General features: G+C 39.9%; 1 protein-coding gene across 1 annotated transcript in view; it reads left to right on the plus strand.

Moving 5' to 3' along the window:
* Positions 1–23,060, plus strand: part of EIF2A (eukaryotic translation initiation factor 2A) — a 31,080-nt gene that overhangs the window by 6,760 nt on the left and 1,260 nt on the right. Inside the window, exons 2-12 of the mRNA XM_027875995.1 lie at positions 3,906–3,975; positions 6,692–6,766; positions 10,825–10,943; positions 12,417–12,516; positions 12,883–12,965; positions 13,723–13,796; positions 13,900–14,044; positions 14,246–14,362; positions 15,943–16,514; positions 20,065–20,178; positions 21,508–21,639. Coding sequence (XP_027731796.1) covers positions 3,906–3,975; positions 6,692–6,766; positions 10,825–10,943; positions 12,417–12,516; positions 12,883–12,965; positions 13,723–13,796; positions 13,900–14,044; positions 14,246–14,362; positions 15,943–16,514; positions 20,065–20,178; positions 21,508–21,639 — 1,601 coding nt within the window. The remainder of the gene's footprint in view (positions 1–3,905; positions 3,976–6,691; positions 6,767–10,824; positions 10,944–12,416; positions 12,517–12,882; positions 12,966–13,722; positions 13,797–13,899; positions 14,045–14,245; positions 14,363–15,942; positions 16,515–20,064; positions 20,179–21,507; positions 21,640–23,060) is intronic.

Here is a 23,060-nt window from a genome sequence, read left to right on the forward strand (position 1 = left end):
TGATTCCCAGGTTAGTGTTATTTCTACTGTAACAAATTGTTTTTGAAGAAAAAGTAAGTGAATCTGGAAGAAGGCTATTTTTGCCTGTTATTATTGTTTACCTACAATCAGTAAGTAGGTTAGTATTACAGAATGTAGCTTTATTGTGTTGTTAAGATGTTATTAGGATGTAAGTCTTCTCTTTCCTTGTGAGTTGAAAATATTATTATGTATATACAACAGTCATGTTAAATTTCCTAAGGCCAGGATTATGTAAAAACTTATAATCTGGTTTGTTCACTACTCTGCTCTGGCATGACCCCTTACTATCTTTCTTTTTTCTTTAAGATTTTCTTTTATTTTTAATTTATGGAATAAAACAAGCATTTCCGTAACATAGTACAATAAAAAAGATGATTGTACATGAAACTACAAATACAATGTGCACAATGATACTCTTCACATGTACAACAAAATTAGCGTATAAATATATTTTTTCCTCCCCCCCATGGCTATCGTTAGACACAAATAGGTGTGTGTGTGTGTGTCTGAGAGAGAGAGAGAAATTATTCTATATATGCTTCTATTTATCAATTTTTTTCTGTGGATATAGACAGGAAATGAAGTGCCTATTATAAATATTCTTATTATCTTCCTAGTGTTATTATGCCACCTGTGGTCCAGCCTACTTGCTGTTCTTCACATGTGGTACTCCATCTACTGACTATATGCCTCTGTGCTGGCCATTCCTCCGCCCCCCCCCCCCCCCCCAACCTCGTCCCCCCCATCTAGACTGCTCTCCCCCTTACCTCCAACTCTAGAATTCTTGGCTTCCATTAGGACTTAGCTCAAGTGCTCCCTTCTATAGAAAGCCTCTCCCATTTCCTCCAGTGCCTTCACCTCTAAGGTTACCTTGTATCTTCTTTATATGTACATGTATATTTTGTGTATATAATTGTGTGGTATAATTGTGTGTGTTGTATTTCCCATTAGAATGTAACAACAATTTTCAGATCATTAATATCAGATGAAACAAAATAAGGTGGTATGTGCTTTCCAAGGGTATTCATCATTGTCATTCGTTGAGGAGGGATTCCTCATAGATGATACCACATTCTCTACAGGTACCTTTTTGCAGATAAGATTGTGCTTAGGGTATCAACCCTAACTATCATCACAGGAAAAACCAATTGGATGAAGAATGTCTGTTGTCCTGACTAGGACATGCCATTGAATAGACAACCTGTAATGCTTTTCTACTAGCATATCTTGTACAGACACTACAGATGGGCAGTGAATTGAATAGGAGGTAGAAAGGCTGCTGAATTGCCTTTGGGAAATTGCCACCTTCATTTAAAGACTCTAAGCTTTTCCTGAAACCAAGGCCCATCTTTTTAAAACCAGTATTCTTAGTATTGTCGTTTGGCTTTAATTCCTAGAAAATCAATGTCTCTGGAAGGGTTGAAACAGAAAATCAGTTATACAAAGGGTCATGGAGAAATGCATGGTGGCCGTGAACAGGCTCCGTGCATCAGTGTTATTGGCCAGGGGTCATAGGTAGAAAAGAAAGCCAAAAGGCAAATTGAATTGTGTGGCAAGAAGCATCATCAGTGGACAGTCCATGAACTGTATCACTGTTGCTGTGCTGCTGAAAGGAATTGAGAGGAGGCTCCCAGCATGTTGGATCGACCCTGGTGGTGAATTTTGAGAGGACATAGAAAGGTTGATTGTACTCAATGGGCAGGCATCAGTATGTTGCTGTCTGCATGTTTGGAAGAAATAACCATGTTGATGAGACCACAAATCTATTTGAGTACATCCTTAGAAAACTTGATTGTCTCTAGTCTCAAATATAAAACATCACTGTTCATATTGCAGCAAGAGATTCATGTGGTGATAAAAATCCATTTTTGTTGCATATTTGCTTATAAAGGGATAAAGATGATAGAGATTTTACCTGAGTTTCTTTTTTAAACATCTTACATATACAGCCAGGTCCCAATTAACCCAGTGAAGTAGTCTCATGTGTTTGACTTCAGACTATTCAAACTTAAAATTGTGTAACATGGTAATTGGATCCAGCCCAATGGAAATATGTAATGTGAATTTGAATAATGAGAATACCTCATAAGGTTTGTTATTTACATTTATCAGAACTTAGTTGTATCACCATCACTTCCCATTAATATTCCCTTCCCCAAATCTAACCTTCCCTTTTAAAATTTTAATAGTTACAGCCACTCAAAACCAATATACATATTGGCCATGACTGTAATTGTATAGCCCCATTCTTTGCTTGTAGTCCGTGGCCTCCAGCAGGCTTCACCATCGTTCCTCTGAAGTGGTGATCAAAGTTCTAAAGTCTTGGGGCAGCTAGATGGTGCAGTGGATAGAGCACCGGCCCTGGACTCAGGAGGACCTGAGTTCAAATGCGGCCTCAGACACATAACACTTACTAGCCATGTGACCCTGGGCAAGTCACTTAACCCCATTGCCTAGCCAGAATAAATAAATAAAGTTCTAAAGTCTTTCCATATTATTTTCCTTTACATTATTGTTTAGCTTAAGATGCTCATCAGTTTTTTGTTTTTTGGTACTACTGACATTTAGGACAGGGACTGTTCCATTTTTGTTTTTGTTTCCTTTTTATTACTTTTGAAAATCTCCTTTTAGTGTAAGGACTAGTAGAAAAATTTGTAGGCAACCTCTTTATACTTGAAAAGTGGAAAAATGTTTGATTTTGAGCCCTTAGCTGTAGTTCAGTGAACACCTTCATGGTTTCAGGAGCTAGAATAGGGTTTTTAAATTTTTAATAAATTTATTTTTATTTATCAGCAATCACCTTCATAAGCTTTTGAGTTTTAAATTTTTCTCACCATCGCTCCCCACCTCCCTCCCCAAGACGGCGTGCAATCTGATATAGGCTATACATATACATTCCTATTAAACGTATTTTTACATTAGTGATGTTGTGAGTAAGAATTAGAACCAATTGGAGGAACCACCAGCAAGAGGAAACAATACACAACAGAAGAGAAAGAAAATAGCAAATAGTATTATTTGATCTGCATTCAAACTGCATAGTTCTTTCTTTGGATGTGGATAGCATTTTCTATCATGAGGCCTTTGAAGATGTCTTAGAGCCTTGTATTGCTGAGAAGGGTTAAATCTATCAATATTAGTCATTGCACAGAGTAGCTGTTACTTTGTACAACGTTCTCCTGGTTCTGCTCACTTCATTCAGCATCAGACCATACAAGTCTCAAAAATTTTTTTTTTAAATTTATAATTATTTCAATATATTTTCCTTTGTATTCCTCCATATTTTATGCATTGTAAAACTTTATCCTGAGAAGGGGTCCATTGGCTTCAACAGCTGTAAAATAGTATGTGAAAATAAAGTGGAAAAAGCATTGTAAAGCATGTAGAAAGAGTTGTGCAAACATCAGATGTCATTTGTCATTTTCAACTTGATAGGTAGGAATATTAATGTGAAATATCCATTAGAGTAATTAATGTGGTGTCACGTTGCTTATGTGTAAACAGGTAAGTTAACTTCTAAGTCTTTAAATGCATAAAGATAGATTGAGTCAAATGTTTTATCATTTCATTAATAATAGTTAATATTTATGTCACTTTAAAGTTTGTAAAAACCTTTTTGAACGTTAAAGTTCTGTGTATCTTACTTGATTTGATCCTCACAACAGTCTTACTAGTATTCTTATACAGATGAAGAAACTGAGGCCGTGAAGGGCTGTGACGTGGTTACATAGGTGAAAGGGCACCAGACCATATCTTGAGTATTGGTTCTGTTACAACCTTTTTGATGTTGGCTGAATTAGGTGAAGGCTAAGGTCCCTCCTTTGACCCAGTCCTATGAATTGTGAAAACATAATATAGTAATCATCTTTTATTTTTCTTTTTAGTCCGAGGATCAGAGGGGCTCTACATGGTGAATGGGCCACCAAATTTTACAGAAAATACAGTGTTTCTAAGGTATGATTTATATTCTGAAAGTCAGTGTTAATTTGGGGGCAATATTTTGTGTATTTATTATTTTCATTTTTAAAATTCAGTATTTCATGTGAGAAAATGAAGACAGCTGTGGTGCAGTGGAAACAGAGCTGGCTTAGAAATCAGGAAGAGACCTGAATTCGAGTTCTGATTCTGACCCATAATAGGCTGTGTAACCCTGAGTAGGTCATATGACCTTTCAGGGCTCTTGGTAGCTCTTTTAAGATGTAAGCTGCAGAGAAATCGCCAACTTGCATAGGCTTTCTTAGTCAATACTTTACATGCAACAGTATTATGTATTGAGCAACATGAAATACAATACATTTTATTATAGGGCTTTTAAAGCCATGTTTAGAGCAGAAAGAACATCAAGAAAGGAATAGACCCAGCTGCTTCTTGGAGCACAAGCCTAAAGTCAATGAAAAATCAGTCTTCTGTCATCTCTACCAAAGAGGAGGATCTTCAGATGGGAAAATAGAAAGCAAACATGGTTAAGAAGGGATTAGATTCCAAGATAGGTGAGGAAATAGAGAGTACCCAGCTAGTTTAATTGAGAGCAAGTCTCCAGGCCCAGATAAATGGTGTTCCAGAGCATTGAAAAGACTTGTAAAATCATTTCTGGAAATCCTTGAGAAATCCTGGAGCATTGAACAGATTCCAGATTGTTGTTTACATATAAATGTGGGAGAAAAAAGGTTGACTCTGGAAACCACAGATTTGTGGTTTGTCATCAACCCCAGGAAAAAAATTTAGAATGGTTTGTTAAATAGAAAGTTTTTAAATACCTTGGAAGGGAGCAGTAATCCCTGGGAGACAGGAAGAGAGAAGAAATCATACCAGATTAACCATCGATTAGTTCATCAACAAGCACATACTGAACACCTACTCTGTGCCAGGGCCTGGGAATACAAACACAGTGAGTGAAATCATCCCTTCATTCTTAATGGGAAAGACAACAGGTACATCGAGAGGTGTGTGCAGAACAAATGTAGAGTATTAACAAGGTAGCTTGGGGAGGGATCAGGAAGTGCTTCATGTCAAGTGGTGCTTGAGCCATGTCATGAAGGAAGAGAGGGATTTGTTGAGGCATAGGAGAGGAAAGAATGAATTCCAGGCTGGAAGATGGCCAGCAAGACAAAGACACCAAGCTGGGAGGGGCCTGTCTGGCTGGATTACCGAGGGCAGGAGGAGGAAGTAATGGTCAGTAAGCCTGGAAAGGTAGGTGAGGGCCAGCCTCGAAGAAGAGGCAATAGGGAGCCACTGCAGGTGATTGAGTAGAAGAGTGACTGGCAAGGTCTGCATTTAAGCAAAATTACTTTGGTAGCCAAATGGAGGGTCAGCTAGAGAGGCAGGGGCGGTCAGGCAAGAGACTGTTGTAGTAATCCAAGCGAGAGCCGGTGAAAGCCTCAGCTGAGGTGGTAGCTGTGGGAAGAGAGAAGGGGTCAGTTATGAAAGACGTTGGGGAGGTAGAAATGGGGCGATTTGACAACTGGAATGGATGTGGGGGGGGAGGAGAAAGGGGAGTGGGGAGTGTGAAAAGGTGGAGATAACTCCAGGGTTGCAAACCTGGGGAAGGTCAGAAGAGGGGTGGACTTGGAGGGAGAGATGATTCAGTTTTGGACGTTTTGAGTTTGAGATGTCCAGTAGGACATTAGTGGTGTAATTAGTTAGTGATGCAATGCTGAAACTTGGGAGAGAGCCTAAGACTAGATAAATAGATCTCTGAGTCATTTGCATAGAAAAGAGGGCCTCCATTTTCTCAGCAAGTAAAGGAGTATGTATGTTGGAGGGGGGAGAAGGGCAGTCAGTCAATCAACAAGCATTTATTAAGTACTTATGATATTCCAGTGAAAGGTGGAAGCAGGGTCTCTGACCTCACAGCACTCACATTCTAACGAAGGAGCAACATGCAGAAAACTGTGCATATAAGATAGAGAGAGAGCAAGCTTGAAGGTGGAAGTTTACATCTCAGAGGGAAGTGCTGTGGTTCAGGACGTGGTTAGACCTGCGCTTTAGGAAAATTGCTTTTGTAGCTGAGGGGAAGATAGACTGGAGAAGAAAGAGGCTGAGGCAGGCCAAGCGATTGATTCCAAGGCTATTGCAACACACAGACACACACACACAGATAGATAGCTGTGTGTAAGTGTAAGCTGTGTGTAAGTGAGGTGATAAATAGGGACTTTGGGAGTAATCGTTCTAAGATGATGAATGACAAAATGAAGTCAATCCTCATTTTGTATTAATGGAAGAGGGGTGAAGTCACTCAATGTAAATATTTACATTTATCTTTGGAAGTCACAAACGCCCACCCAGGTAAAACACACACATTTGTTGCATATAGATTGTGATTTCTACATTGGTCAAGGAGAGTCACATGATATGCCATGTGGAAAGAGTTAGGGAACTGGACTCTTAAACTGGCTGGTATATACTAGCTGCATGGCTTGGGGCCAGTCTTTTAACCTTTCTAGTCTTCATTTTCCTCATTTATAAATTAATGGTCCTATGCTTTTCTCTAGAGTTGTACTTAAAATGCAGACCTTTTAATTTCTGCCTAAAACTCAGTATTTTCCAAAAGTTAAATAAATTGTCTGGGTATTTAATTAGCTATTGAATTAACTTTTGTAAGATCAGTTTATCATAAAAGATGAATCCTTATTACCTTTGAATACTAATTTTGTGTTGTCATTGTCTTCAGGGAATCGGGGAAAAATTGCAAAGTCTATGCCTTTAGTAAGGATGGAAGCCTGTTTGCTTGGTGTAATGGAGAAAAGTAAGTGCATGTTGTAGTTAATGTTTTCACCTTTCTGTTTGTTGTGAATATGAGATGTAACTTGTTTGCATAATGTGTAGTTTTTGAACATTGGCAAACTTTAAGGAAATTGGAGCAGTCACACAGGGAGAAAGAAGCCATTTTTTATAAAGCCTTCCTCCCAAGTCTCCAAAGTTATTATAGTCATTGTAGTTGTTTTTGTGCTTTTAAAAAAAATTAATAGTTTAGATCTTAACATCAAAAATTAATAGTGGAGGGAGGGCAGTTAATTTGATAAATTATTTGCCTGTAAAGAAATTGAGAAAAAAATTGTCTTAAATTAAGTTACTGCTTTGTATTTTAAAAAATGCACACACTGAAATTTAAAATATTTCCTTTTTCTTGTTTATTTGCCTCAATTTTATGCCTAATGATTGAAATTAAATTATTTTTAAATATGTAATTATTTTTGTCAGTTATGTAATTTGTAAAGGTATACTTTCTAAGTGAGTCAGAGGGTAGTATTGAAATCTTATTACATAAAATATGGTATTAGGAAACTGATATGGCATCAGAAATGTTTTTGTTAGAAAAAACACTATGCCTAAATTCACTTTAATACTTATCCATTTAAGAAAATCAGTCCTCATTTTCTGAGTTATTACCACGTTGCCTTCCCCCTCACAGAACCCAGGACAGTTCTTTATTGCATGTTTTTAGCTTAGCCGCACTTCACACTTTACTGCCTCCACTTTTGTCACCATCTTGCCTTTTAACAGACACATGCTCACTTCCATCAGTTTACATTGCATTTCACAGATAGATAGCAGTATTTTTCCCCTCTCTCAGCTCACCTAGTCACAGCTGCTTCCCATCCTGTCTCTGCCTGCTTGATTAGTTCAGGTAGAAAGTGGGGCAGGCCCAGAGAATGCTGTGTGCACACATTCTGAAGTAAGTGGAAGAATTTGACCCACCATATCTGATGGGTTGGCATTTATAGAGGTTAGGGAAGATAGTCACATTAAATGGTATCATTATTATTATTGCTACAACAATAGTAATAACAATAGCTAGCATTTCTATCAGGCCTGCACAACCTGCAGCCTGTGGCTGCTTGTAGCAGCCAAAGGATTTCAGGTGGCCCATGAAGAATGTACAGGAAAACATTCTTTACATTTTTCAAGGACCACCCACAATCTTTAGGTTGTTGGTCTGGACTGAGTAATTGGGAAGAGATTAGAAATGCGGGAGAGAAGGCCCCTGGGGCATTAGCTGGTTAATAGAAGAAATGAGGGATCAGAAGGTCATAGATTTAGAGCTGGAAAGAATCAGAGAAGTTGTCTAATCCAACCCATTTTGAATATGAGGAGAATGAGGTCTAGAGAGGTCTAAGAGACTTCCCCAAGGTCACCCAGGTTAACATTAAGTGGCAGAGTCAGAATTGGAATCCAGGTCCTTCAGTTTTAGGGGTGGCTTTGGTCTTTAATATTAGGCAGCAGTATCTAGTGGAGAGGAATTGGGGGACTGAGGAGAGAAAAGAGTTTGAGCCAGCTTCTTGGCCAAATCATGCTGCTGCTACCTCCACAGCATCTCTTGCAGCCATCCCTTCCTCATTACTGTAAAACTCTACCTTATTTCAGCCCTTGGCCACCTCCCACCTATACTGTTAAAATGATCTAATTAGTGTCTCGACCCCAAGTCCCTCCCCACTCTGATCCATCTTCCACACAGCTGCCAAAATGATTTTCCTTAAGTGCAAATCTGACCATGTCACTCCTCTGCTCAGTAAACAGGGGCTCCCTGTTTCTCTGTCATCTCCACTGTCACTTATCTTCCATCTCTCTCTGTATCTCCTTCCCTATGCCTATTTCTTCCCCACCCTGAAAAAAAACCCCTCACTTGATCCATCCAATCCTGCTAATTATCCTCCTATTTCTTTACTGCTTTTCATGGCTAAATTCCTTGAAAAGCCCATCTGTAACAGATGTTTCCACTTTCTCTCCTGTCCTCTCTCGTCTTAACCCACTGCAGTCTGGCTTCTAACTTCCTCATTCCATCAAAGCTGCTCTCTCCAGAGTTATCACTGATCTTTGTTGCCAAGTCCAGTGACCTTTTCTCAGTCCTTATTCTCCACTTCTCTGCAGTCTTTGACACTGTTAGTCGTCCTCTCCTCCTTGATATTCTCTTCTGTCTGGGTTTTCAGGACACCGCTCTTCCTTGGTTCTCCTCCTATCTCTCTGACCGTTCCTTCTGAGTCTCCTTTGCTGGATTGTCTTCCAGATCACACCCTCTAACCATAAGTGTCCCTCAGGCTTCTGGCCTGAGTCCTCATCTCTTCCCCCTCTCTATCACTTCCCTTGGGGATCTCATCAGCTCCCATGGATTTAATTATCATCTCTATTTACCTATCCTGCTCCAACATCTCTGCTAACCTCCAGTCTTGCATTTCTATTTGCCTTTCAGGCATCTTGAACTGGATATCCTGTAGACATGCCAAACTTAACAGGCCCAAAACAGAGCTTATTATTATTATTATTATTATTATTATTCCCCCTGAACTCTCCCCACTCCTACCTTCCCAAACTCTGGGAGAAGGACAACACCATTCTCCCCGGCCCCTGGACTCACAACCTAGAAGTTGTACTAGACTCCTCACGACCTCTCAACCCATGTACCCAAGCTGTTGCCCAGACCTGTTGATTTTACCTTTGCAGCATCTCTTGATGCTCTGATACTGCTCTGTCCTGGTGCAAGCCCTCATCCCCAACACCTCGACTCCTGCAGTAGTTTGCTAGGGATTTGGGGAGGGGGGGGGTCTGCTTGCCTCAAGTCTCTCCCAACTCCAGCCACTCCATTCAGCCACCAAAGTGATTTTCCTAAAGTATAGGTCATGTCACCACTGCCTCTACTTGTAAACCCCAGTGGATCCCTGTCACCTCCAGGGGCAAATACAAAATGCTCTGTTTGGCATTCAAAGTCCTTCATAACCTAGCCCCCTCCTGTCTTTCCAGACTTTTTACACCTGACTCCCCAACATGCACTCTTCAGTCCAGTGATCCTGGCCTCTTGGCTTTTCCACAAATCAGATTCTCTTTCTTTTGGCTCTGGGCATTTTCTCTGACTGTCCCCTGTGCCTGGAACACTGTCCCTCCTCTCTGACTTCCTCAAAGTTCCAACTAAAATCCCACCTCCTACAGGAAGCTTTCCCCAGCGTTATTTCCTGTTTATCCTGTATATAGCTTGTCTTTACATTTTTGTTTGTGGGTTCTCTCCCCCATTAGATTTTGAGGCAGTCCTCAGAATCCTCGAGGACAAGAACTACCTTTGGCTTCTTGATGCCTTCAGCACTTATCACAGTGCCTGGCACGTAGTAGGTACTTAATTCATGTTTAGTGCCTGATTGATGGACTTAGAGATGTTAGGTGATTTCCCAGGGCACACAGCTCATGAGTGTCTGAGGCTGGATTTGAACTCGGGTCTTCCTGACTCTAGACCCAGTGCATTGTGGTGCCCCCTAGCTGCCCTAAGGACTCAAATATTCTTGTCTGTTTTCTTTTTCTTCTGTGAACAGGAGCCAGAACAGGAAAGTTATGCATAAATAAATGACATGCAAAATGCTCACCATGCATGCTTAAACAGGAATGCAGATGAGCTGTTCTGTGCTGCCCAGGTCCCAGTGGGGATTGCCACGCCCTGTCCCCTTTGCTGCTGTGCCTCTCTTGTGGCTCTTTCCCATCTGTCCTCCCCTTCTATCATTTCATCTTTTCTTCCTTGGCTTAGGTTTCCACACCCTACCTCCCTTTCAGGCTGGACCCTTGCTGGTGCCAAACAGTTATATACTTATTCTTCTTAGCTGGAATTCTGGTTATATGGACATTTTTTTGGATTAAAATCTTAACTACACATTTTTTAGATTATAACTTGTTAGCAAAATTACAAAAATTAGTTTTTGTTGTAATGAACTTTTTGCACTTATCTGCCTGTGAAATATATCATGTTGGTTTTTTTTTTTTTTTTTGGTAGTATTGGCTATTCTAAAGTGGTATAATGACTCTAAAAATGATTTCTTTTGCTACCAGGGTAAATCTTGTGAATGTTGCTGACAATGAGTTGCTGCATTCCTTCGATCTTCCAAAAGCAGTTTGCCTTGAATTTTCACCAAAAAATACTGTCCTAGTAATATGGCAGCCTTACACAAGTGAGTATTTGGCTATTTGTAAAAAACAAAAAACATTCTGATAACAAGATCAGTTAAATTGTGTTTCTAAAAACTTGAGGCTTGTATGCTATTGAATTATCTAAAACCTTAGAACAATGAAGACTTTGTGTATTATAGTAGAATACATATAATGCCTCAGAGGAAATTCAGTAGATGTAATACGTAAAGGCTCAACCCAGGCAGGAGTCCTAGAGAGACCGGGTGAAGTATTCAGTCACATTTATAGAGGTTCAGTGATGCTAATGCACAATGTGAACGTGCAGTGATTTTGTTTTAGTTAAATAAATAAAGTATTAGGGACTGATAACAGAAATCTTATGGAGAAATACCAGTTCACTTCAACATGATGTGGTGCTGGCCAGTTTTTATTACGAGAATAAAAATATCCTGAAGCTGGTACAACTAGGAAATCAAATATGTGGGGAAACAGGTGAAAGGAAAATTGGAACATCTGAGGAAGGCAGACGCTGTCCCCTGACCTTACAACCCATCTCTTAAATGCCAGTCTAGCCAGTAACCACCAGTGAAGTTCTGTGGCTTTGAACCACTGAATCATAAGGTATGTGTTGACATGTGTTATTTTATATGATCCTCACTCCCACCCTGGGGGAGAGGTGCTGTATTACATCCACTTTATAGTTGAGGAAATTCAAACTGAAGAGATTCATTGACTTGCCCAGGGCCAGAAACCTAGGGAGCATCTGAGGCAGAATTTGAATTCAAGTCTCGTTGACTCCCAAGTCCACTGCTGTATCCATTGTGCCCCATAGCTGCCTAGGCACCACAATTTTCTAAGAATCAAAGTTGTCCGAAGGTAATGGAGATAGATGTGCTGGGTGTACAAGTAAGCTGTTGCATGAGACAATAAGACATAATCAGGAAAATGTGGGGCAGGAATTTGTGTGCAGGATTTATGGGAGAACATAGATTAAGAAATTGCGCAGATGAAAAGCTGTGAAGGGGTTGCAATTTGTACTAGTTGGAGTAGTGTCCATACTAGTGTGGTCACTGATCCGTCAAAGTTTTGAAAAAGAGGGAAGGAAAATTTTAAACCAGCTGTAATCAAGGGAAAGCAAACTCATTTTTCCATGGTTATAAAATCAAGCTTTCATAATGAAGAGATGAGTTAAACCTATTAAACCAGACATTTTTATAATATCCTTATCAAAGTATGAAAACATAAGGCACTGACTCAGGAAGATTTATCACACCCACAGGGGAGGATCTGTTAGTAACTAGTAGTGGGCAGTTAAATCTAGGGTTAAGTAAGAGCTATGAGATTAGAGGAAAAATTTAATTGCTCTAGATCAACCTTTTGAATTCACCTGAACAGTATTAATCAAAGTAAACCTCTTTTTATAAGTTCATTTTGGGACTGAGGTAATGAGTCGAGGGAGGCTCATAACTCTTATAACTGGAGATCATTCCTTTGAAAATGTGTTTTTATTCCAGCTTCTAAAGATGGCACATCAGGAGTACCTAATCTACAACTTTATGATGTGAAAACTGGAAAATGTTTAAAATCTTTCATCCAGAAGAAGATGCAGAACTGGTAAAAAAAAAAAAAAGTCTTAATTATTTACAAAGGAATGTACAAATGTTATATTCTTTTAAAATCATGTTAAAATTATGGTATCTTATGATATTGACTTTCAAAATAATTGACGTGTTGCCAAAAGGTAAATCTTTGGGAACTTGGGTTATGGGAATCGTCATTTAGCTGTTGAGTAGCATACTTTCTGTTACAGTAACGGAATCGAATCGTACCATAATGTCTACCGTGTAGCCATTAATAGTAAATAGCTTTTGTCGTTATGTCTATATTTTTTCATTTGATGAATATTAAAGGATGTCATTTGAATGTTGCATTTTTCATAGTCTTATTGGTTTTGACTTTTATTCTTTCTTTTAAATTTAGGTGTCCATCTTGGGCAGATGATGAAAGCATTTGTGCCAGAAATGTTAACAATGAAGTTCACTTCTTTGAAAACAACAACTTCAGTATGGAAAGATTAAATATTTAGCAATGCATAACACACTAAAATTGTTTTCTGTTACCGGATCTCTAAAGCTGTCCTTAACATAAATAAATTTCACCATGTTACTCTCTTTATAGAAATTATTTTATTAGAATTTTTAATTTAGCAGTTTGAAAGCCTACCTTTTGAGAACTGCTGATGAAATGTAACAACAGAATTTGAGGTCTATTGAAATAGCATAGGGATTAGCAATTTATGATACACACAGCAAAAATGACTGGCAGATGTGTAATCTTGTGCATGCCTTCTTACTACTTTTAGACATCTCTATCCCTACTTCCCTTTCCTTCTGATTCACTTTGGCATTTCAGATGCACAAATAAGGCTCTTGTGTAGGCACTGAGGCCAAGCATTCTCCAGCCCTCTCTTTGTGCCTGGGTATTGGTAAAATGCTTATCTTTGCACTTCAGTTAAATTAGTGATGGACGGTGGGCAGTTTTATTTCTGTTTCCTCTCAGACAAAGTGTTTGACTTTACGTAATAGTGGGCAAGCTATTATTATGCCAATTTGCAATTAAAGTCTGGAAAAGTCTATAAGTATCAGTCCTTGTGACATGTTCAGTTCTTGGTAAAGAATTAGTGTTAGAAGAGTGAAGTAAAGAGATTTTATTTAAGCAACATTAGTATTTGTAAGGCAGTATTGTTTTATTAGAAAATGAGAGTTTGAGGAGTTCATTTTGTCTCTTGTTATTAACCTGATCCCAATTGTGATTTTTCAGGTACAATTGCAAACAAACTCCATTTACAAAAAATTAGTGATTTTGTGTTATCACCAGGACCCCAACCATGCAAGGTGCCTACTCTGTTTATTAACAAACAACTTTCCAATGGCTACTGGTCTGTCTGTTGTAAGTTTAGAGTCTGCAAAGTAATGGCTTGGTCCTTTGTTGACTCAGGTGGCCGTCTACGTTCCTGGCAGCAAGGGAGCCCCATCATTTGTAAGGCTGTACCAGTACCCCAGTTTTAGTGGACCTCATGCCGCACTGGCTAACAAAAGCTTCTTTAAGGCTGACAAGGTGACAATGCTGTGGAATAAAAAAGGTATATCAACATGCTTCATCCCTTTTTATTTATCAAGCAGCATATTATCAGTTTATCAAATTTGTCAATTTCCTTTTGTTAATAACCTGTGCTTTCCTAATGCAAAATCAGATATGGTCTGTGTGAATACAGTTAGAGTTTTGCTAATTGCTTTGGATTGGTTTGCATTTTTAAAGTAATTTAAACTTCTTAATTTTATAGCCACTGCTGTGTTAGTAATTGCTAGTACAGATGTTGACAAGACAGGCGCTTCTTATTACGGAGAGCAAACCCTACACTACATTGCAACCAATGGAGAAAGTGCCGTGGTGCAGTTACGTAAGTACTTCATTCTACCCTTTGGTACAATGCCATCTACTGGCTCTTGACCTAGTAATGGGAAATTAAATATTTTCAGTGTTTTAAGATGGTCTCCAGTGATCTGCAGTTGCATATGCTTATGTTACCAAAGTAAAGCTTCTGTTTGAAGAAGGCCAGCCTAGCTAAGCTTGGAATTGTGGCTTATCACAGGTTGGCTTACAGGTTTTGGCCTCAGGTGGTTTCAGAGGCAGATGACCAAGTTGTTTATAGATGGTTGCCATCTGTTTCAGTGAGGGAGTACCCACACTCATGAAATCATGCATCCTTAAAGTTTTGGAGAAATAAACAGAACTCTTAATATTCTTTTCATTTAAAAAATGTGAAGTAGTGCCCAAGTATTGTTTATGGCATCAGAAATTTTGAACCAAGCTATCCCAACTCTTTGCTAGGGGATCTGGAACTTTTAAGTGATTATTATTTTGCTGCTAAATAAAAGAATTATTTTGAAAAGGATTTGCTCATTGTAGTTTGTTATAAAGGCAGGTTAAACTACTGAGACTAGAATAAAATGGAAATGCACATTTTAAGTGTTTGCAATATGTTGAGCACTGTGCCAGATTTTGAGGATATAAATAGAAAACAGATACTCCCTGCTCTCCAAGAGCTCACATTCTGATTGGGAGAGATAGCATGCAGGAGAGTTCAGCTATAGGGCAGGTGGTGAGGCCCAGGGATCCTTAGTGGGCATCATTGGGAAGGGGAGATCAGGATAGGATTTGGGTCAGGGCCATTGGGGTTCCCTTGCTTGTCCAATGGACTTTACCCTTCAGAGCCTAGTGGCAGTTTCTTCATGGGTGGGGGTCTGGATGAGCAGAGGACTAGCCTGACAGCCAGCCTTTGAAATGCACTGCCATCATTCATGATTAGTAATAATAATAGCAACTATAATAGGGATTTAAGGTTTATAAAGTACTTTACCTACATTTTCTCACTTGATCCTCAAAACATTATAGTAGGCAATTAGATTATGTTATTTTGGTATACTTTCCCCTCTGTAGACTTAAACAGAATCTGATGGTAAGTATTTTAAATTTAGCCAAAAAGCAATTTTATCATTCTGTCACCTATTTCAAATTATTCATATGAACAGCAGGGTAACTTTGTATACCAGCTACCGCAGACCACATTACTAGAGCTTGAGGCACATTAAGGTCAATTAGCCCGTTAGAGGAATTGGGGCGGGGAGGGGAGTGTGGGTGTGTGTATTTTCTGGGCCTGTGATTTCGTCGGTGCTGGGAAATCCTTCTGCCAGTGCAGATCCATCTGTGCCCAGTATGTGTCAGAGGTAGGACTGACTGGAGCCCAGATCTTCTGATTCTCAGGCTCACTCACTACGCTGTATGGCCTCTCGTTGCTGACAGTGGCCACCAGCAATTGTAGACTTGAAGTCTAACACTTTTTTCTCTGAAAACTATTCTTTTGGTATATTCAATCAAGTAGCTTTACCAGCTGACATGTTCTTGGACTTGTTCTTTTGGATTTTTTAATCAATGGGTTTTCTTTATAGTAATAACATGGTGTTTATATTCTTCTTCTAGCAAAAAGTGGTCCCATATATGATGTAGTATGGAATTCCAGTTCCACTGAGTTTTGTGCCGTTTATGGTTTTATGCCAGCCAAAGCTACAATTTTCAATTTGAAATGTGATCCTGTGTTTGATTTTGGAACTGGTCCTCGGAATGCAGCCTACTACAGCCCGCATGGACATATATTAGTACTTGCTGGGTTTGGAAATCTCCGGGGACAGATGGAAGTGTGGGACGTTAAAAACTACAAACTTATTTCCAAACCAGTGGCTTCAGATTCAACGTACTTTGCCTGGTGCCCAGATGGAGAGCATATCGTAACTGCTACGTGTGCTCCAAGGTTACGTGTTAGTAATGGATACAAGATTTGGCATTACACAGGCTCAATTCTACACAAATATGATGTCCCATCAAATGCAGAAATATGGCAAGTGTCTTGGCAGCCATTTTTGGATGGAGTATTTCCAGCAAAAGCAGTAACTTACCACGCAGTCGCAAGTGAAGTGCCAGAGGTGGAGTCTAAGGTTGCCAAAGCTTACAGACCCCCAGCCTTAAGAAACAAGCCCATAACTAGCTCCAAGTTGGTAAGTTGAGAGATTTGTGTGCTTCCTAAATGCTTATTGACTTGACTTGAATCGATTTGGCCCCAAAAGGCAGAACTAGAAGCTGCGTGGGAGCAGTTGGGGTGAGCTGCCTTAGAGGAGGGATGGCTTCTCATGGAGGCAGTGCGTAGATGACCACTTGTCGGGTATGTCCGAATGGAAGTCCTTCTCCTGTATGATTTGGACTGGATCCCTTCCAATTTTTAGAGTCTGTGATTTTTTTTTTTCTGAGCCTTTTTCTTTTGTTGGTTTTGTTGTTGTTGTTGTTGTTTTTTTTAGGCAATTGGGGTTAAATGACTTGCCCAAGGTCACAAAGCTAGTAAGTGTCAAGTGTTTGGTCTGAGGCTGGATTTATACTCAGGTCCTCCTGACTCCAGGGCTAGTGCTCTATCTACTGCACCACCTAGCTGCCCCTACTGAGCCTTTTTCTACTTAGTTTAAAATATTTTTTATTTGCATAAGCACCCAGCCTCAATAATAGTGGCTAACTAGGGATACTGTTGTCCACTGCAGTAATAAACAGTGACATTACTGAGGAGTGAGAGGCATGAATACCTCAACTAAGAAGAGAAGTGCCAGGAAGTAGCTTTGGAAAGAGCCTCCGTGTCTCTGTTACCCAGCAGCTGGGATCTCTTCTCAGTGACTTAACTGGCCTTCTGAACTTCCTGGGAAGGGTTTGATTTATGGGACTTCTTGTAAAGAGCAGGAAGACTTCAAAGCATATGATTATTTCTGGGGTTTCTGTCATGTCTAAGAAAGCAAAGGCTCTACCTCAGGAGTTGCTGCGCAGTCACCCCGTCTTTGTTGTGATCATTCCCTTACCTTCGGGGAAAAGCGGAAGTGTCACACAGCCCTACTTTCTTGGAGGTATCTTGGAGAATCGTAGCAAGTCCTGAAGGGGAGGAAGTCTGACAGGTGCCTGTATCCTCATTTGTTGTCTTGTACATAGAAGGTATTTAAATAGCAAATGGCATCCGCTTGTTTGAAGTCTCCCGTGATGACTCTTCCAGAGTGAAGCTTGTAGAGCTCTCTCCCCAGTTAGTCTTTCCTACTTTGCAGAGTGAGCTCTCCTGTGCTTCTCCCATTCTGAAGTGTACTCCATTTTTTTGATGATTGTATCTTGTTTTTCCTACTAATTTTCTGGAGAGGAGGGACTGTCCTTTTTTGTTTTTTCATCTCCAGCACCAGTGCCTTGTACGTAGAATATGTTTAGTGAATGGTGATTGAATTAATGGAGTCGACTTGGTAGATTTCTTTTTCCCCTCGGTCATATTTTGTTAACCTGTAAAAGTATTTAAAGAGGCTGAAAACTCAAGCCTCCTCCTTAACTTTTTAATGGGCCTGGCATTTTGGAAGGAGCCCTCATGAGAGGAGACTTTGCTGAATGTGTGGTGGTTGAATCAAATCTTCCCAAGCTCGAAGGTGCACACCAATTCCAAGTTAGACCACCTTGCAGTAACTGTCTCAGGCCACCAGGCCACAGTACAGGGCTTTACATAGTGGGTGCATTCCTATAAGATCACCTGTCAATCTTTTTCCTAAGTTGAATAATTTTAAATACCTCAGATTTCATTATGAAAAGAAATTCCATAATCTTTTATAATGCAGAAAATTCTCAAATAATCAAATGCTTAGACCATGATAATGCACCGATGTTCTATGTCCTACAAGAAATGAGTGCAAGTCTGTTCCTGCTTTATATTTATGGAAATCTCAGCTATAATTTAACGATCAAGTACATCTTTTTTCACATGCTTAAAGAGACTTAGTACCAGATAACACTAGTCATCCGGGAAGGAGTTAATTAAATCCTCCCAAGTTTTACCTTCTATAAATAGCTCTTTAATGGCTCCTGTTACTCTGACCCCATTCTGAGATTTTTCAGCATTCAGCATTTTCTTTCTAAGTTTTATTTGGACTAGAGCTGGATTTGCAGAAGCAGCAGAATTGAGTGGATGGAAGGACCTGGAGCCGGGAGTTCTGAATTCATCTCCCTCTTCCACAGTTACTAGCTGGCATCATGGGCAGAGCCACCACTCCTTCACCTATGAAATCAGCATAGGGGTGCATATACTGCTTACCTCCAAAGATTATTGTAAACAAAGTTCTTTGAAAACCCTCCAAGCACTCTCTAGTGATTAAGATTATTATTGCACAATGTGGTACAAGTGAAGAGAAACCTAAATCTTAACAGTCGAACAACTGTTACCCCTCCTGGTGTTGAGACATCCTTAGGGTAGGAATAAAAGGGAGCGTGTTTTGTATGTGTAAGAAACGGTGGACAGAGGCATCTCTGTGGTGGGCAGTCATGGGAAAGTGGGCCGTTTTACTGCAGTCACTTGTGACTTGGATCGCTGATCGTTCTAGAGACCTCACAAGACTATTCCTTGACTGAAATATAGGTGTTAGTGCAGGAATGTGGTGTGTGTGCTTGGTAGTAGAGGAGGTCATTAATTCCAGTTTTGTATTGTTGTTCAGTCATTTTTCAGTGTGTCCAACTCCATTTGGGGTTTTCTTGGCAGAGACACTGCAGTGGTTTACCATTTCCTTCTCCAGCTTGTTTGACAAATGAAGAAACTGAGGCAAACAGGGTTAAGTGACTTGCCCAGGGTCACACAGCTAGTGAAGTCTGAGGCCAGTTTTAATTCAGGAAGAGGAGTCTTCCCGACTCCAGGTCTGGTGTCCTGTGCACTATGGTGCCACCTGGCTGCCAAGTTATCCCCAGTTAGAACACATGACTCGGTTTTTAGTTTCATAAAGGAACGGGAGCATCTCTACAGTACAGACAGGAGCAGGTACATTCCATTGGATTGAATGTCGATTAGCAAGTGAAGCTCAGTTTTGCTCCTTCCCTCAGAAGACCTAGTAAGTGAGCTCACTTGTTATGCAAAGAGAATAAGTATACTTAGGGTTTTAAGTTTGTCTTTGGCCTCGCCAGCCAGAAAATGCATCCCCGGAAGTTGTTCCTAGATAAGAATCAGATGTCAACAGAATTACTAAGAAAAACTCCATTGTTTCACAGAAGGAAGTGAATTCTGCCAGCCCTCATATAGCTGAGAGAGATCATATGTTAGCTTGGATGAAATGCCTAATTAAATCCATTCTGACCTTTGGAATATTTTAACTACTGAGAAAAGAAAAACCTGTGATTTTGTCATTATAAGTAAGATAGATGACAACCCTGAGCATGCCTCATGCAGTTTGAAAAGTTGCTCTAGCCAAGAAAGCTATCCCTTCGTAGCCAGCCCTGATGGAGCATGGACCACTGGAACTTTTGCTGAGCCCTTCCTCCAAGCTTCTCTGGTTCCGGAGGCCTGCCAGAGCTTTGCTGGCGTTGCCTCAGAGAAGCTAGGGTGGCCTCCGTGTCCCAGCAAAGTGATGGATGAGCTCTTTCCCAGAGGTCTTTGTAGTCTGAAAAAAGTAAATGTAATGAAACAAAATGTTGTGTGTGGAAACATGTATACTTGGCTGTTCTCTAGGACTAACAACATGGAGTATGCTTTTCATAATAGTGGTTGTCTGTTTTCTATAGCATGAGGAGGAACCACCTCAGAATATGAAACCACACTCAGGAAGCGACAAGCCGTTATCTAAAACAGCTCTGAAAAATCAGAGAAAACACGAGGCAAAGAAAGCTGCAAAACAGGTACCATGGCGGCCGCCCCAGGGCACTTTGATTGCGTGTGTTTTTAACTGTTTTACCTGAGATGATGTACATTGAATTTGTCCTTTAATTGAGAAAAAAAATTAGTAATGCCAATAATAGAATGTTCGTAAAACATAGGGTTTTTTGTGTTATGAAGATACAAGAAATATTTTACAAGTGAATTCATAAAATGAAAGACACAAAGGCTATTTTAGAGAATATAACTGAAATAAGACCCAACTTCCCCTGACATAGATGAAGAGACTGTTGTTCTCTTTGCCGTTGTGAAGGATTGGCTCTGATGTATCATAGCATCGTGTTGTTGCAAGGGTACAGATTATCCAGGCTAGCCTACTTCTCTGCTCATGCAGCCCCTTGGAATCAGTCCCTTCTTCCTCAGTGATGCGTCTTTTGGCACACGTGTGAGATGGCCATCTGAAGTCGGTGCCATTTGTAGTCATGAAGTCCAGCCCAGGAGCAGGCTTGGCTACATGGCCTTGGTCTCATTAACTAACCAGATGAGTTTACCAACCACAGACCATAAAACACAGCAGCCACCAGCTGCCAGGATAAAGGAGTCAGTTGTGTAATCATTGGCAGTTTTACAAGCACAATCAGTTTGACCAAGGGGTTCAACCAAAAGGACTTCTTTTTGTTAGCATGTATTTTCTCCAAGTAATTGTCCGATAAGAAAGTATGTAATGTGGTAATGTTTACATATGAGCTAATTTACTTATCTTAGTTACTTTTAAGATTGAAAGTCAATACATTTACTTAAGTTTGATAATCACAGAGTATTTTACTATTACTGATTTCTTTAGCTACTACTTTCACCAAACAGTTGGAGGCTTAAATTACAATCCCTCTTCATCTGTGTCAGGGGAAGTTGGGCCTCATTTCACAGTTCTTTCCTCTAAAACAGTCTTTGTCTTTCATTTTGTGATTTCACTTGAAAAATATCAAACTGCAGTACATATTCTACTTTAGAGTTTTGCACAAAAGGACAACAGCGAACCACATGTCCTTTATCACCACAGTGGCAAAAAGAACCATGTTATTGGAATCAGTGACTGGAGCAAAGCAGTCATTTCTCAAGAGCTTCACTATGTTATTCTTATTTATGTGTATATCAGCATATATTTACCCCTGCTAATAATATACTATCTTTACTCGTTCTTTCAGTTCAGACCCTTAATTTATATCTCACAGTGCATAAAAGATAAAATCACATTTTGATTTCTGAATTTTATACATCTGGCTTATGGTGGTTGAAAATTTTAGTTTTTCTGTTTTCTTGGAAAATTGTATTTAACAAATAAATTCCTACAGGAAGCCAGAAGTGAAAGCGGTCAAGATTTGGCTCTTAACCCAGCTCCACAGCAGAACACCCCACGAAATGCTGTCTCTCTGCCAACATCAGGAGACCCTGAGGTGGACAAAAAAATCAAGAACCTGAGAAAGGTAATGGGCTTCTTACTAAAAGGACAAGCAGAAATTGACTAGAAAGAATAGTTGAGAGGATCATCTGAAGAAGTAGTTTTTCCACGAACAAAATGGTGGGGAAGTAGATGTCAGAAGCTTGCAGTTTGCATACTCTCCACTCCCATGTTGTGAAATTGGAAGAGAAGGAGGCCCTGGTTCTGGTTTCTTCCCCAGTGACTGACCAGCATTCCATCTTAGGTCAAGTATGTCTGCATAATGCTGCATTGTGTGCAGCACTCATACCTGGAGCAGATTTACCTAGGCTGTCTTATCTGAGGCAGCATAACCCTGTGGGATAGCGTAAGCATTACTGGTGCCATTTGGGAACGAGAAAATGGAAACCAGGAGGTCGGCGACTTGCCCAGAGTGTCGCCGTAGGTTAGTGGTAGTTGATACTGTGCCTCCAGTACGCTGCTGTCAGTTTTTATTGGGGGGATTCCCTTGGTGCGATTTGGTACCTGGTTTAGTTGAGAATTTGGTGATGTTGGGAAACTTGAGTAGGTGGGTAAATGTCTGTGAGGTTGCATTTCTGTCACTGAGTCTGTGTGCTTTCTGGATGCCAGCGACTCATCACACACAACAGTTTCTGTGGTGTACGTGGCGAACCTAAATAGGCTTTAGCCATAGTAACAAGGGGCAGTTCTTTTGCCATCAGTTCCTAGTAGTACTTTTCTCAACACAACAAAGTGTCCTTTCACATTCTACACATGCTATAATTCATTATCTTGAGGCTCTTAAGGTTTGGAATAATATTTTTAACATAACTAATGAAAACTATTTTCATGGAAATATTTCTTGTTAATTTTTACTTAAGTTCTTTTTCTGAAAGTGACAGAAAGTTGCTGCAAGTATATTTGTGAAGTTCTTTTCCCCTTTTGGTGCTAGCAGATTTCCCATTGAGTTTTTGTCCTTGTTTGCATAATGACTTCAATTGATTTTCAGTTCCTGTTTAAGTTCTGATTTTCTCTTTTACCATCTATCAGGATCCATTGTATTTGACGTTATTGTCCTTGTTGATGTGACATTTGTGTGCCAGGCTGGCTGCCTTCACTAGTGCACCATTATTCAGAGCCATTCTCTGCCTTGTGGGGTGTCCAGGGGCTCTGTGACAGAGAGTAGTACCTGGAGTCAAGGAAAAGACGTTCAGTTTTATGAGGCTTAGGTTTTTAAAAATTGGCTCTCCCCCCCCAAATTTCAGTAGCTTCTTTTAAACTTTGTGAATAATGTGCTACATTTTTAACATTGCCAGTAATACCTAAAATATTTAAAAAGGTACTCCATCCTGGTACTTCTGCTACAGTATTTTGATTTAAATAAAATAAGATGATTGAATTGCCTTTATTCTAGTTTCACGTCTTTTTTAAAAATCAGTTTGTATACAACGACTGAGTCTTCTAAAA

Source organism: Vombatus ursinus, unplaced genomic scaffold, assembly GCF_900497805.2.
Source record: "Vombatus ursinus unplaced genomic scaffold, bare-nosed wombat genome assembly UNPS02014810.1, whole genome shotgun sequence".
Taxonomy (NCBI): domain Eukaryota; kingdom Metazoa; phylum Chordata; class Mammalia; order Diprotodontia; family Vombatidae; genus Vombatus; species Vombatus ursinus.